Consider the following 15,000-nt stretch of genomic DNA (forward strand, 5'->3'; position numbering starts at 1 on the left):
CTGTCCCAATACTCCTTCCATGTTCTGGGGGGAAAAAAACACGCTTGTTCCTAAGAGCCAGATTTCCCACAATCCCCTGGGGGTGGTGGTGTGGCGTCTCCTGGTGCCCTATTGTGGTTTCCAGGTGAAGAGGAGCAGATGTTCACAGTGGCCCTCTCTCTGCTCAGACCTCAGAACAAGGCCCAATGCACAGAGCACTCTGTACCTCAAACAGCCTGGCTGAGGTGGGGGGGGGGGGGGGGGGGGGGTGTGGGTGTGTGTGTGTGTGTGTGTGTGTGTGTGTGTGTGTGTGTGTGTGTGTGTGTGTGTGTGTGTGTGTGTGTGTGTGTGTGTGTGTGTGCATGACTGCATGTGTGTGTGCGTGCATGCTTGCGTGTGTGTGACGAGCCGTTAGGAGAACATGCTTGTTGTCCCCAGGTTTCAGCACATCCTAAAAGCTTTTCTGCCCTCTTATTGATACTGCACTGCCTGCGGTCAGAGGTGTGGTGTGTGTGTGTTGTGTGTGTGTGTGTGCGTGCCTTGCCTGCGGTCAGAGGGGTGTTGTGAGTTAACGTCAGTGTTTTAAGAGGCTAGGGCCTGGAGACTAGCTCAGGGCTACTGCTGCTAGATCAGTTTGACACTGCTCTGACACCCCATTCGCCTGATGTTACATTGGATGGGACTTTTTGTCCCACATAATTATGTACATACTTTATGTACAAACCTCTCTCCTGGTTCTGTCAGGATGCCTTTTCAACCAAACAGACGAATGTAGAACTTTATTAAAATGAGTCACAGGCCTCCCGAGTGGCGCAGTGGTCTAAGGCAGTGCTAGCTCCTGGTTCGAGTCCAGGCTCTGTCGCAGCCAGCCGCAACCGGGAGACCCATGGTGCAGCGCACAATTGGCCCAGCGTCGTCCGGGTTAGGGGAGGGTTTGGCCGGCAGGGATGTGCTTGTCCCATCGCGCACTAGCGAGCCAGGTATACGGTGTTTCCTCTGACACATTGGTGCAGCTTCCTTCCAGGTTAAGCGGGCATTGTGTCAAGAAGCAGTGCGGCTTGGCTGGGTCGTGTATCGGAGGACGCACGGCTCTCAACTTTCGCCTCTCCCAAGTCCATACAGGAGTTGCAGCGATGAGACAAGACATTAACAACCAATTGGATACCACGAAATTGGGGAGAAAAAGGGGTAATAATAAAAATAAAATAATAAAATGAGTCAAGTTCATTGTTTTTGGTCTGTGGTGAAGTAATTCATAATTAGGATTTACAGGTTTGTCTGCCTCTTGGAACAGCAGTTTTCATCAGACTCAATATCCTTACATGTTCCGGAATATAGCAATACCCATGAAGAATATCAAAGAGCGAGTATCTATTTTATCTCATGGTCTGAGGATTATGGTATGGAGTATTACATACACCGTTATAGTTAGGGCCAGAAAAACTCTGGGCCCTAGTTTCCCTGGATGTGACATACACTACATGGCCAAAAGGGGTTACCTGCTGGGGTCTCCCTGAGGACTCCATGTCCCTCATCGTCAGACTCCCCAGGGCCCTGGCCCTCCACCACCTGGTAGCTGCTCCTCTGTTTGCCCCACACATGGTGGATCTGCATAGCAGCCTCCTGCTCCGCAGCCAGGTCCAAGTCCTGCTGTGCCAGGTGGGCCCGGAGCTGTCTGATCTCAAACTGAGGGAGGGGGGGGAGACAGAGAGAGAGAGAGAGAGTTGGTCTGGAAAAGGAAAACACACATGTATTCTTCTAGCTGAAATCTTGGTGTATTGATGTAACAACATGTCAGTGTTAACTAACCTTTTAGTCCCAGACAGGCCCTTTTAGCATGATCCCAGGCATTCTGCAGCTAAGTGGTTCTATTACTAGCTATAGGATCAATGCTTTCACTGGGGTTTCCTCTGGCCTGATGGCTCATATTGACAAACAGACAGTCAGATTACACATGAACTGTTTGTTTCTAGCATTACACTGAGGATCCCATCATTACTGGACTGTTTTGTACAACAACATGTTTCCATTGATGTACAGTTATGGCTTCTCCCTGTATTGATCTTGGGACCTTGAGTCTTTGAAAGAAATGTAGTCCTTTACTTCAACTGACTACAGGAGTGCAGTCATTAATCAATCAATCAAATGTATTTATAAAGCCCTTTTTAAATCAGCAGATGACACAAAGTGCTTATACAGAAACCCATCTTAAAACCTAACAGCAAGCAATGCAGATGTAGAAGCACAGTGGCTAGGGAAAACTCCCTAGAAAGGCAGGAACCTAGGAAGAAACCTAGAGGAACCAGGCTCTGAGGGGGGGGCAGTCCTCTTCTGGCTGTGCCGAGTTGAGATTATAACAGTACATGGCCATTAAGGCCAGATCGTTCTTCAAGATGTTCAAGTGTTCATAGGTGACCAGTGACAGTGATAAAAAGAACAACATGGAAAATATGTGTTGTTTACATCTATATGGGAAACATCTTTCCAAATATATGTTACTGTATTATGTTGCGTGCTTATGAGTATTGTGGGTTCATAATATCACAAAATCAACTTTTCTTGTGCCTGTTTATTATGGATTTGCAAATCATTGAATATTGTAAAACAATTTGAAGAAACATCGTCTCTGATGTCTGTTGAAAATGCGTTGGCTACACATTGAACTCTTCTGTGACGTGTTACTGCCCCCCTGTGGTAGCAATTGAAATTGCAGCCTCTGGAAATCTGAAACAGCCTCAAACACAACCCTAACCCAAGCGTCATGTCCACATCCTGCTTCAACTTTAACCCTAACCCTAGCCTCAACCACAACCCTAACTCTAGCTTCATGTTTACCTCCCGGTTCAACCTTAACCCTAACCCTCAACCCTAACCCTAGCGTCATGTCCACATCCTGGTTCAACACTAACCCTAGGCTCAACCACAACCCTAACTCTAGCTTCATGTTTACCTCCCGGTTCAACCTTAACCCTAACCCTCAACCCTAACCCTAGCGTCATGTCCACATCCTGCTTCAACTTTAACCCTAACCCTAGCCTCAACCACAACCCTAACTCTAGCTTCATGTTTACCTCCCGGTTCAACCTTAACCCTAACCCTCAACCCTAACCCTAGCGTCATGTCCACATCCTGGTTCAACACTAACCCTAGGCTCAACAACAACCCTAACCCTAGCGTCATGTCCACATCCTGGTTCAACACTAACCCTAGGCTCAACAACAACCCTAACCCTACCTTCAGGTCCACATCCTGGTTCAACCCTAACCCTAGGCTCAACAACAACCCTAACCCTACCTTCAGGTCCACATCCTGGTTCAACACTAACCCTAGGCTCAACAACAACCCTAACCCTACCTTCAGGTCCACATCCTGGTTCAACACTAACCCTAGGCTCAACAACAACCCTAACCCTACCTTCAGGTCCACATCCTGGTTCAACACTAACCCTAGGCTCAACAACAACCCTAACCCTACCTTCAGGTCCACATCCTGGTTCAACACTAACCCTAGGCTCAACAACAACCCTAACCCTACCTTCAGGTCCACATCCTGGTTCAACCCTAACCCTAGGCTCAACAACAACCCTAACCCTACCTTCAGGTCCACATCCTGGTTCAACACTAACCCTAGGCTCAACAACAACCCTAACCCTACCTTCAGGTCCACATCCTGGTTCAACACTAACCCTAGGCTCAACAACAACCCTAACACTACCTTCAGGTCCACATCCTGGTTCAACCCTAACCCTAGGCTCAACAACAACCCTAACCCTACCTTCAGGTCCACATCCTGGTTCAACCCTAACCCTAGGCTCAACAACAACCCTAACCCTACCTTCAGGTCCACATCCTGGTTCAACACTAACCCTAGGCTCAACAACAACCCTAACACTACCTTCAGGTCCACATCCTGGTTCAACACTAACCCTAGGCTCAACAACAACCCTAACCCTACCTTCAGGTCCACATCCTGGTTCAACACTAACCCTAGGCTCAACAACAACCCTAACACTACCTTCAGGTCCACATCCTGGTTCAACACTAACCCTAGGCTCAACAACAACCCTAACCCTACCTTCAGGTCCACATCCTGGTTCAACACTAACCCTAGGCTCAACAATAACCCTAACCCTACCTTCAGGTCCACATCCTGGTTCAACACTAACCCTAGGCTCAACAACAACCCTAACCCTACCTTCAGGTCCACATCCCAGTTCAAACCTAACCATAACCTCAACCTTAACCCTAACCATTACCATAGCATCATGTCCACATGCCAGCTCAACCGTTAACCAGAGCCCTAACCCTAATTCTACCTTCATGTCCAAATATCTATTTCTGCTCATTGGACCCTATGATCACTCGGCTACACAGCTGATGCCTGCTGGACTGTTCATTAACACGGTACTTCATTTTGTTTATCTGTCGGCCCCAGCCTCGAACTCAGGCCCTGTGTGTAGCTAACTGACCCTCTCTGCCCATCCATCGCCTTTTACTCGTTGTTGTTGTCTTAGCTGTTTACCCGTTGTTGTCTTACCCTTTGTTGTCTTAGCTCTCCCAATCAACACCTGTGATTGCTTTATGCCTCTCTCTAATGTCAATATGCCTTGTATACTGTTGTTTAGGCAGCTCTCATTGTTTTATTTTACTGCGGAGCCCCTAGTCCCGTTCAACATGCCTCAGATAGCCCCCTTGTCCCACCCCCCACACATGCAGAGACCACACCTAGCTTAACTGGCTTCTCCAGAGATGCAACCTCTCTCATCGTCACTCAATGCCTAGGTTTACCCCCACTGTACTCACATCCTACCATACCCTTGTCTGTACACTATGCCCTGAATCTATCCTACAACGCCCAGAAATCTGCTCCTTTTATTCTCTGTTCCCAAAGCACTAGACGACCACCTTTAGCCGTACCCTCATCCTACTCCTCCTCTGTTCCTCTTGTGATGTAGAGGTTAACCCAGGCCCTGCAGCCCCCGGCATTACTCCCATTCCCCAAGCGCTCTCCTTTGTTGACTTCTGCAACTGTAAAAGCCTTGGGTTCATGCATGTTAACATCAGAAGCCTCCTCCCTAAGTTTGCTTTATTCACTGCTTTAGCACACTCCACCAACCCTGATGTCCTAGCCGTGTCTAAATCCTGGCTTAGGAAGGCCACCAAAAATTCTGAAATTAGAGATAGCCTGCAGAGTTCTGTCATACTATCCAGGTCTATGCCCAAAATTTTAGAGCTTCTACTTTTAAAGATCCATCTCTCCAGAAATAAGTCTCTCACTGTTGCCGCTTGTTATAGACCCCCCTCAGCTCCCAGATGTGCACTGGACACCATATGTATATGCCTCCCATCTATCATCAGAGTTCGTACTGCTAGGTGACCTAAATTGGGATATGCTTAACACCCCGGCCGTCCTACAATCTAAATTAGATGCCCTCAATCTCACAAAAATTATCAAGGAACCTACCAGGTACAACCCTAAATCCGTAAACATGGGCACCCTCATAGATATCATCCTGACCAACTTGCCCTCTAAATACACCTCTGCTGTCTTCAACCAGGATCTCACACTTCTGCGAGCAGGCCTTTCTAATCGACCTGGCCCGGGTATCCTGGAAGGATATTGACCTCATCCCGTCAGTAGAGGATGCCTGGATGTTCTTTAAAAGTGCTTTCCTCACCATCTTAAATAAGCATGCCCCTTTCAAAAACAATTGTACTAAGAACAGATATAGCCCTTGGTTCACTCCAGACTTGACTGCCCTTGACCAGCACAAAAACACCCTGTGGCGTACTGCACTAGCCTCGAATAGTCCCCGCGATATGCAACTTTTCAAGGAAGTCAGGAACCAATACACAGTCAGTTAGGAAAGCAAAGGCTAGCTTTTTCAAACAGAAATTTGCATCCTGCAGCACTAATTCCAAAAAGTTTTGGGACACTGTAAAGTCCATGGAGAATAAGAGTACCTCCTCCCAGCTGCCCATTGCTCTGAGACTAGGAAACACTGTCATCACTGATAAATCCACGATAATCGATAATTTAAATAAGCATTTCTCTACGGCTAGCCATGCTTTGCACCTGGCTACCCCAACCCCGGTAAACAGCTCTGCACCCCCTGCAGCAACTGGTCCAAGCCCCCCCCCGCTTCTCCTTCACACAAATCCAGACAGCTGATGTTCTGAAAGAGCTGCAAAATCTGGATCCCTACAAATCAGCTGGGCTTGACAATCTGGACCCTCTCTTCCTAAAATTATCCGCCGCCATTGTTGCAACCCCTATTACTAGTCTGTTCAACCTCTCTTTCGTATCGTCTGAGATTCTTAAGGATTGGAAAGCGGCCGCGGTCATCCCCCTCTTCAAAGGGGGAGACACTCTAGACCCAAACCGTTACAGACCTATATCCATCCTGCCCTGCCTTTATTCGAAAAGCCAAGTCAACAAACAGATCACCGACCATTTCGAATCCCACCGTACCTTCTCCGCTATGCAGTCTGGTTTCCGAGCTGGTCACGGGTGCACCTCAGCCACGCTCAAGGTCCTGAACGATATCATAACCGCCATCGATAAAATATAGTACTATGCAGCCGTCTTCATCGACCTGGCCAAGGCTTTCGACTCTGTCAATCACCGTATTCTTATCGGCAGACTCAACAGCCTTGGTTTCTTTAATGACTGCCTCGCCTGGTTCACCAACTACTTCTCAGACAGAGTTCAGTGTGTCAAATCGGAGGGCCTGTTTTCCGGACCTCTGGGGGTGCCACAGGGTTCAGTTCTCGGGCCGACTCTTTTCTCTGTATACATCAATGATGTCGCTCTCGCTGCTGGTGATTCTTTGATCCACCTCTACGCAGATGACACCATTCTGTATACATCTGGCCCTTCTTTGGACACTGTGTTAACAAACCTGCAAATGAGATTCAACACCATACAACACTCCTTCCGTGGCCTTCAAATGCTCTTAAATATTAGTCAAATGAAATGCATGCTCTTCAACCGATTGCTGCCCGCACCCGTCCGCCCGAACAGAATCACTACTTTGGACGGTTCTGATATGTGGACAACTATAAATACCTATGTGTCTGGCTAGACTGTAAACTCTCCTTCCAGACTCACATTAAGCATCTCCAATCCAAAGTTAAATCTAGAATTGGCTTCCTATTTCACAACAAAGCCTCCTTCTCTCATGCTGCCAAACATACCCTCGTAAAACTGACTATCCTACCGATCCTTGACTTTGGCGATGTCATTTACAAAATAGCCTCCAACACTCTACTCAGCAAATTGGATGCAGTCTATCACAGTGCCATCAGTTATGTCACCAAAGCCCCATATACTACCCACCACTGCGACCTGTATGCTCTCGTTGGCTGGTCCTCGCTACATATTCGTCACCCACTGGCTCCAGGTCATCTATAAGTCTTTGCTAGGTAAAGCTCCGCATTATCTCAGCTCACTGGTCACCATAGCAACACCCACCCGTAGCAGGCGCTCCAGCAGGTATATCTCACTGGTCATTCCCAAAGCCAACACCTACTTTAGCCGCCTTTCCTTCCAGTTCTCTGATGCCAATGACTGGAACGAATTGCTAAAATCACTGAAGTTGGAGACTTATATATAGCTCACTAACTTCAAGCGTCAGCTGTCAGAGCAGTTTACCGATCGCTGCAGCTGTACACAGCCCATCTGCAAATAGCCCATCCAACCAACTACCTACTTCATCCCCATATTTGTTTTTTGTTTTTCTGCTCTTTTGCATACCAGTATTTCTACTTGCACATCCTCATCTGCACATACAGTTGAAGTCAGAAGTTTACATACACATAGGTTGGAGTCATTAAAACTCATTTTTCAACCACTCCATAAATTTCTTGTTAACGAACTATAATTTTGGCAAGTCGGTTAGGACATCTACTTTGTGCATGACACAAGTAATTTTTCCAACAATTGTTTACAGACAGATTATTTCACTTATAATTCACTGTATCACAATTCCAGTGGGTCAGACGTTTACATACACTAAGTTGACTGTGCCTTTAAACAGATGTCATGGCTTTAGAAGCTTCTGATAGGCTAATTTAAATAATTTGAGTCAACTGGAGGTGTACCTGTGGATGTATTTCAAGGCCTACCTTCAAACTCAGTGCCTCTTTGCTTGACATCATTGGAAAATCAAAAGAAATCAGCCAAGACCTCAGAAAAAAAATTGTAACCCTCCACAAGTCTGGTTCATCCTTGGGAGCAATTTCCAAATGCCTGAAGGTACCACATTCATCTGTACAAACAATAGTTTGCAAGTATAAACACCATGGGACCATGCAGCCGTCATACCGCTCAGGAAGGAGACGCGTTCTGTCTCCTAGAGATGAACGTACTTTGGTGCGAAAAGTGCAAATCAATCCCAGAACAAATGCAAAGGACCTTGTGAAGATGCTGGAGGAAACAGGTACAAAAGTATCTATATCCACAGTAAAATGAGTCCTATATCGACATAACCTGAAAGGCCGCTCAGCAAGGAAGAAGCCACTGCTCCAAAACCGCCATAAAAAAGAAGCCAGACTACGGTTTGCAACTGCACATGTGGACAAAGATCGTACTTTTTGGAGAAATGTCCTCTGGTCTGATGAAACAAAAATAGAACTGTTTGGCCATAATGACCATCGTTATGTTTGGAGGAAAAAGGAGGAAGCTTGCAAGCCGAAGAACACCATCCCAACCGTGAAGCACGGGGGTGGCAGCATCATGTTGTGGGGGTGCTTTGCTGCAGGAGGGACTTGTGCACTTCACAAAATAGATGGCATCATGAGGGAGGGAAATTGTGGATATATTGAAGCAACATCTCAAGACATCAGTCAGGAAGTTAAAGCTTGGTCGCAAATATGTCTTCCAAATGGACAATGACCCCAAGCATACTTCCAAAGTTGTGGCAAAATGGCTAAAGGACAACAAAGTCAAGGTAATTGGAGAGGCCAACACAAAGCCCTGACCTCAATCACATAGAACATTTGTGGACAGAACTGAAAAAGCGTGTGTGAGCAAGGAGGCCTACAAACCTGACTCAATTACACCAGCTCTGTCAGGAGGAATGGGCTAAATTTCACCCAACTTATTGTGGGAAGCTTGTGGAAGGCTACCCGAAACATTTGACCCAAGTTAAACAATTTAAAGGCAATGCTACCAAATACTAATTGAGTGTATGTAAACTTCTGACCCACTGGGAATGTGATGAAAGAAATAAGAAATGTGATGAAAGAAATTAAATAAATCATTCTCTATACTATTATTCTGACATTTCACATTCTTAAAATAAAGTGGTGATCCCAACTGACCTAAGACAGGAATAAAGGTGAAATAAATGTAATTATTATTTAATTTAAAAAAATCCTGGTTTAGTCTTAGCCCTAGCCTCAACCATAACCTAGCTTCAACCAAAACACTAACCCTAGTCTCAACGCTATCTGCGAGGTGATGGTGCGGGGACTTACTGCCTGTTCCTGGCAGATCTGTGTGAGTCGTTCCAGCTGCTCCTCCCTGACAGCCTTGATCTTCTCACACTGCAGGATCTCCAGCTCCATCTCCACCTTCACCTGCAACACATAGGCTGAGAGAGGGAAGAGATAGTTAGAGAGAGAAGAGACAAATATAGAGAGAGAGTAGAGACAGATAGAGAGAGTGACTGAGGACAAACACAAGACACAGATTGTTCTCCTTATGGACTCAAATGGGAAATATATAGAAGAAAAAAAACTTTTTCCCAAACACAGTGTGTCTAAACTCTGGTGTCCAAACACCCAGCGCGCCCTAGACCTTCTGTCTGAGGACAAACTAGGCTCACCTAGCCACATAATAATACACACAGGCACAAACGACCTGAGAGCACAGCAGGAAAGGGTGGCCACAGCACTGAAGGGAGTGATTGAAAAAGCTTCTTCTACTTTCCCCAACGCACAAGTGGTTATCTCCACCCTGCTACCACGAAAAGACTTCCACCCTGCTACAATACAGCGGGTAAACGCAAGCATTTCCCGTGACTGTGCCTCAAAACCAAATGTCTTTCTGGCCCACCACTCCACCCTGGACTTGAACAGCCTCTATGACCAGGTCCACCTCTACAAGGCAGCAGTGCCCACCTTTGCCCGGACTCTAAAGGACATCGCTCTCAAACGCAGCCCCAACACTTCACACAGGAGCAACAGATCAATAGACACCCCACCCAGACCAGCGAGACACCCTCCAAGACCTTCAGGACCCCCCCCTGGACCTACACATAGAGGACCCATGCCAAGAGGACTTACATCCAGACCACAGCACCCCCAGACACATCCACACCCCCACCCCAACCAATCAACACCCCCCCACATCAACCATGCCCACACCCAATTTAGGCCCCCTCAGATCAGACCTATGCCACTCCTGCCCACCCCATGCACCCCACCCCCGCAAAGAGGGCATCAACATGGAAGTCACACATACGCCCAGGTAGTGAGCGGGCAAACAGGCCCAACCCCCACTCTTACACTCGCCCAAGCCAACGGCATGTACCAGATGCTCAGCAGGCTCTGCTCACACTTACTGGCCTGAGGCCAAACCACGACCAACAACATTGGACACTTTATGGAACAAAAAGCCTTCACTATATCATCCTGGAATATCCAAGGCCTGAGGTCATCTGCCTTTGGCCTAAAGAGCAGGAACCCGGACTTCACCAAAGAAATCGGTAATGCAGACATTGTCATCCTGCAAGAAACATGGTGTAGAGGAGACGGACCCACTGGTTGCCCTCTAGGTTACAGAGAGCTGGTAGTCCCATCCACCAAACTACCAGGTGTGAAACAGGGAAGGGACTCAGGGGGAATGCTAATTTGGTATAGAGCAGACCTAACTCACTCCATTAAATTAATCAAAACAGGAACATTTTACATTTGGCTAGAAATTCAAAAGGAAATTATCTTAACAGAGAAAAATGTCCTCCTGTGTGCTACCTATATCCCCCCACTAGAATCCCCATACTTTAATGAAGACAGCTTCTCCATCCTGGAGGGGGAAATCAATCATTTCCAGGCCCAGGGACATGTATTAGTCTGTGGCGACCTAAATGCCAGAACTGGACACGAACCTGACACCCTCAGCACACAGGGGGACAAACACCTGCCTGCAGGTGACAGCATTCCCTCCCCCATATGCCCCCCTAGGCACAACTATGACAACATAACCAACAAAAACGGGTCACAACTCCTGCAGCTCTGTCGCACGCTGGGTATGTACATAGTCAATGGTAGGCTTCGAGGGGACTCCTATGGTAGGTACACCTATAGCTCATCTCTTGGCAGTAGCACTGTAGACTACTTTATCACTGACCTCAACCCAGAGTCTCTCAGAGCGTTCACAGTCAGCCCACTGACACCCCTATCAGACCACAGCAAAATCACAGTCTACTTGAACAGAGCAATACTCAATCATGAGGCATCAAAGCCAAAGGAACTGAGTAACATTAAGAAATGCTATAGATGGAAGGAATGCAGTTTGGAAACCTACCAAAAAACAATTAGGCAACAGCAAATCCAATCCCTTTTAGACAACTTCCTGGGTAAAACGTTCCACTGCAATAGTGAAGGTGTAAAAATGTCCTCCTGTGTGCTACCTATATCCCCCCACTAGAATCCCCATACTTTAATGAAGACAGCTTCTCCATCCTGGAGGGGGAAATCAATCATTTCCAGGCCCAGGGACATGTATTAGTCTGTGGCGACCTAAATGCCAGAACTGGACACGAACCTGACACCCTCAGCACACAGGGGGACAAACACCTGCCTGCAGGTGACAGCATTCCCTCCCCCATATGCCCCCCTAGGCACAACTATGACAACATAACCAACAAAAACGGGTCACAACTCCTGCAGCTCTGTCGCACGCTGGGTATGTACATAGTCAATGGTAGGCTTCGAGGGGACTCCTATGGTAGGTACACCTATAGCTCATCTCTTGGCAGTAGCACTGTAGACTACTTTATCACTGACCTCAACCCAGAGTCTCTCAGAGCGTTCACAGTCAGCCCACTGACACCCCTATCAGACCACAGCAAAATCACAGTCTACTTGAACAGAGCAATACTCAATCATGAGGCATCAAAGCCAAAGGAACTGAGTAACATTAAGAAATGCTATAGATGGAAGGAATGCAGTTTGGAAACCTACCAAAAAACAATTAGGCAACAGCAAATCCAATCCCTTTTAGACAACTTCCTGGGTAAAACGTTCCACTGCAATAGTGAAGGTGTAAACTTGGCAGTAGAAAATCTTAACAGTATATTTGACCTCTCAGCTTCCCTATCAAATCTAAAAATCTCAAATAGAAAACCGAAGAAAATGAACAACAATGACAAATGGTTTGATGAAGAATGCAAAAATCTAAGAAATAAATTGAGAAACCTGTCCAACCAAAAACATAGAGACCCGGAAAACCTGAGTCTACGCCTTCACTATGGTGAATCACTAAAACAATACAGAAATACACTACGGAAAAAGAAGGAACAGCATGTCAGAAATCAGCTCAATGTAATTGAAGAATCCATAGACTCTAACCAATTCTGGGAAAATTGGAAAACACTAAACAAACAACAACACGAAGAATTATCTATCCAAAATGGAGATGTATGGGTAAACCACTTCTCCAATCTTTTTGGCTCTATAACAAAGAATAAAGAGCAAAAACATATACATGATCAAATACAAATCCTAGAATCAACTATTAAAGACTACCAGAACCCACTGGATTCTCCAATTACCTTGAATGAGTTACAGGACAAAATAAAAACCCTCCAACCCAAAAAGGCCTGTGGTGTTGATGGTATCCTTAATGAAATGATCAAATATACAGACAACAAATTCCAATTGGCTATACTAAAACTCTTTAACATCGTCCTTAGCTCTGGCATCTTCCCCAATATTTGGAACCAAGGACTGATCACCCCAATCCACAAAAGTGGAGACAAATTTGACCCCAATAACTACCGTGGAATATGCGTCAACAGTAACCTTGGTAAAATACTCTGCATTATCATTAACAGCAGACTCGTACATTTCCTCAATGAACACAATGTACTGAGCAAATGTCAAATTGGCTTTTTACCAAATTACCGTACAACAGACCATGTATTCACCCTACACACCCTAATTGACAACCAAACAAACCAAAACAAAGGCAAAGTCTTCTCATGCTTTGTTGATTTCAAAAAAGCCTTCGACTCAATTTGGCATGAGGGTCTGCTATACAAATTGATGGAAAGTGGTGTTGGGGGTAAAACATACGACATTATAAAATCCATGTACACAAACAACAAGTGTGCGGTTAAAATTGGCAAAAAACACACACATTTCTTCACACAGGGTCGTGGGGTGAGACAGGGATGCAGCTTAAGCCCCACCCTCTTCAACATATATATCAACGAATTGGCGCGGGCACTAGAACAGTCTGCAGCACCCGGTCTCACCCTACTAGAATCCAAAGTCAAATGTCTACTGTTTGCTGATGATCTGGTGCTTCTGTCACCAACCAAGGAGGGCCTACAGCAGCACCTAGATCTTCTGCACAGATTCTGTCAGACCTGGGCCCTGACAGTAAATCTCAGTAAGACCAAAATAATGGTGTTCCAAAAAAGGTCCAGTCGCCAGGACCACAAATTCCATCTAGACACCGTTGCCCTAGAGCACACAAAAAACTATACATACCTCGGCCTAAACATCAGCACCACAGGTAACTTCCACAAAGCTGTGAACGATCTGAGAGACAAGGCAAGAAGGGCATTCTATGCCATCAAAAGGAACATACATTTCAACATACCAATTAGGATCTGGCTAAAAATACTTGAATCAGTCATAGAGCCCATTGCCCTTTATGGTTGTGAGGTCTGGGGTCCGCTCCCCAACCAAGATTTCACAAAATGGGGCAAACACCAAATTGAGACTGTGCATGCAGAATTCTGCAAAAATATCCTCCGTGTACAACGTAGAACACCAAATAATGCATGCAGAGCAGAATTAGGCCGATACCCACTAATTATCAAAATCCAGAAAAGAGCCGTTAAATTCTACAACCACCTAAAAGGAAGCGATTCCCAAACCTTCCATAACAAAGCCATCACCTACAGAGAGATGAACCTGGAGAAGAGTCCCCTAAGCAAGCTGGTCCTAGGGCTCTGTTCACAAACACAAACACACCCCACAGAGCCCCAGGACAACAGCACAATTAGACCCAACCAAATCATGAGAAAACAAAAAGATAATTACTTGACACATTGGAAAGAATTAACAAAAAAACAGAGCAAACTAGAATGCTATTTGGCCCTAAACAGAGTGTACACAGTGGCAGAATACCTGACCACTGTGACTGACCCAAACTTAAGGAAAGCTTTGACTATGTACAGACTCAGTGAGCATAGCCTTGCTATTGAGAAAGGCCGCCGTAGGCAGACATGGCTCTCAAGAGAAGACAGGCTATGTGCTCACTGCCCACAAAATGAGGTGGAAACTGAGCTGCACTTCCTAACCTCCTGCCCAATGTATGACCATATTAGAGACACATATTTCCCTCAGATTACACAGATCCACAAAGAATTCGAAAACAAATCCAATTTTGATAAACTCCCATATCTACTGGGTGAAATTCCACAGTGTGCCATCACAGCAGCAAGATTTGTGACCTGTTGTCACAAGAAAAGGGCAACCAGTGAAGAACAAACACCATTGTAAATACAACCCATATTTATGCTTATTTATTTTAACTTGTGTGCTTTAACCGTTTGTACATTGTTACAACACTGTATATATATAATATGACATTTGTAATGTCTTTATTGTTTTGAAACTTCTGTATGTGTAATGTTTACTGTTAATTTGTATTGTTTGTTTCACTTTTGTGTATTGTCTACCTCACTTGCTTTGGCAATGTTAACACATGTTTCCCATGCCAATAAAGCCCCTTGAATTGAATTGAATTGAATTGAATTGAGAGTGAAGAGACAGAGGTCAG

The 15,000-nt window shown here is 45.8% G+C and overlaps 1 protein-coding gene across 1 annotated transcript in view; it reads right to left on the reverse strand.

Annotated features, from left to right (window-relative positions):
* Positions 1-15,000, reverse strand: part of LOC120052813 (transmembrane protein 266-like) — a 43,649-nt gene that overhangs the window by 3,102 nt on the left and 25,547 nt on the right. Inside the window, exons 7-8 of the mRNA XM_038999952.1 lie at positions 9,459-9,574; positions 1,479-1,665 (exon numbers count right to left, since the gene is read on the reverse strand). Of these exons, the coding sequence (XP_038855880.1) occupies positions 1,479-1,665; positions 9,459-9,574 (303 nt within the window). The remainder of the gene's footprint in view (positions 1-1,478; positions 1,666-9,458; positions 9,575-15,000) is intronic.

This window comes from Salvelinus namaycush, chromosome 1 (genome assembly GCF_016432855.1).
Source record: "Salvelinus namaycush isolate Seneca chromosome 1, SaNama_1.0, whole genome shotgun sequence".
NCBI lineage: Eukaryota > Metazoa > Chordata > Actinopteri > Salmoniformes > Salmonidae > Salvelinus > Salvelinus namaycush.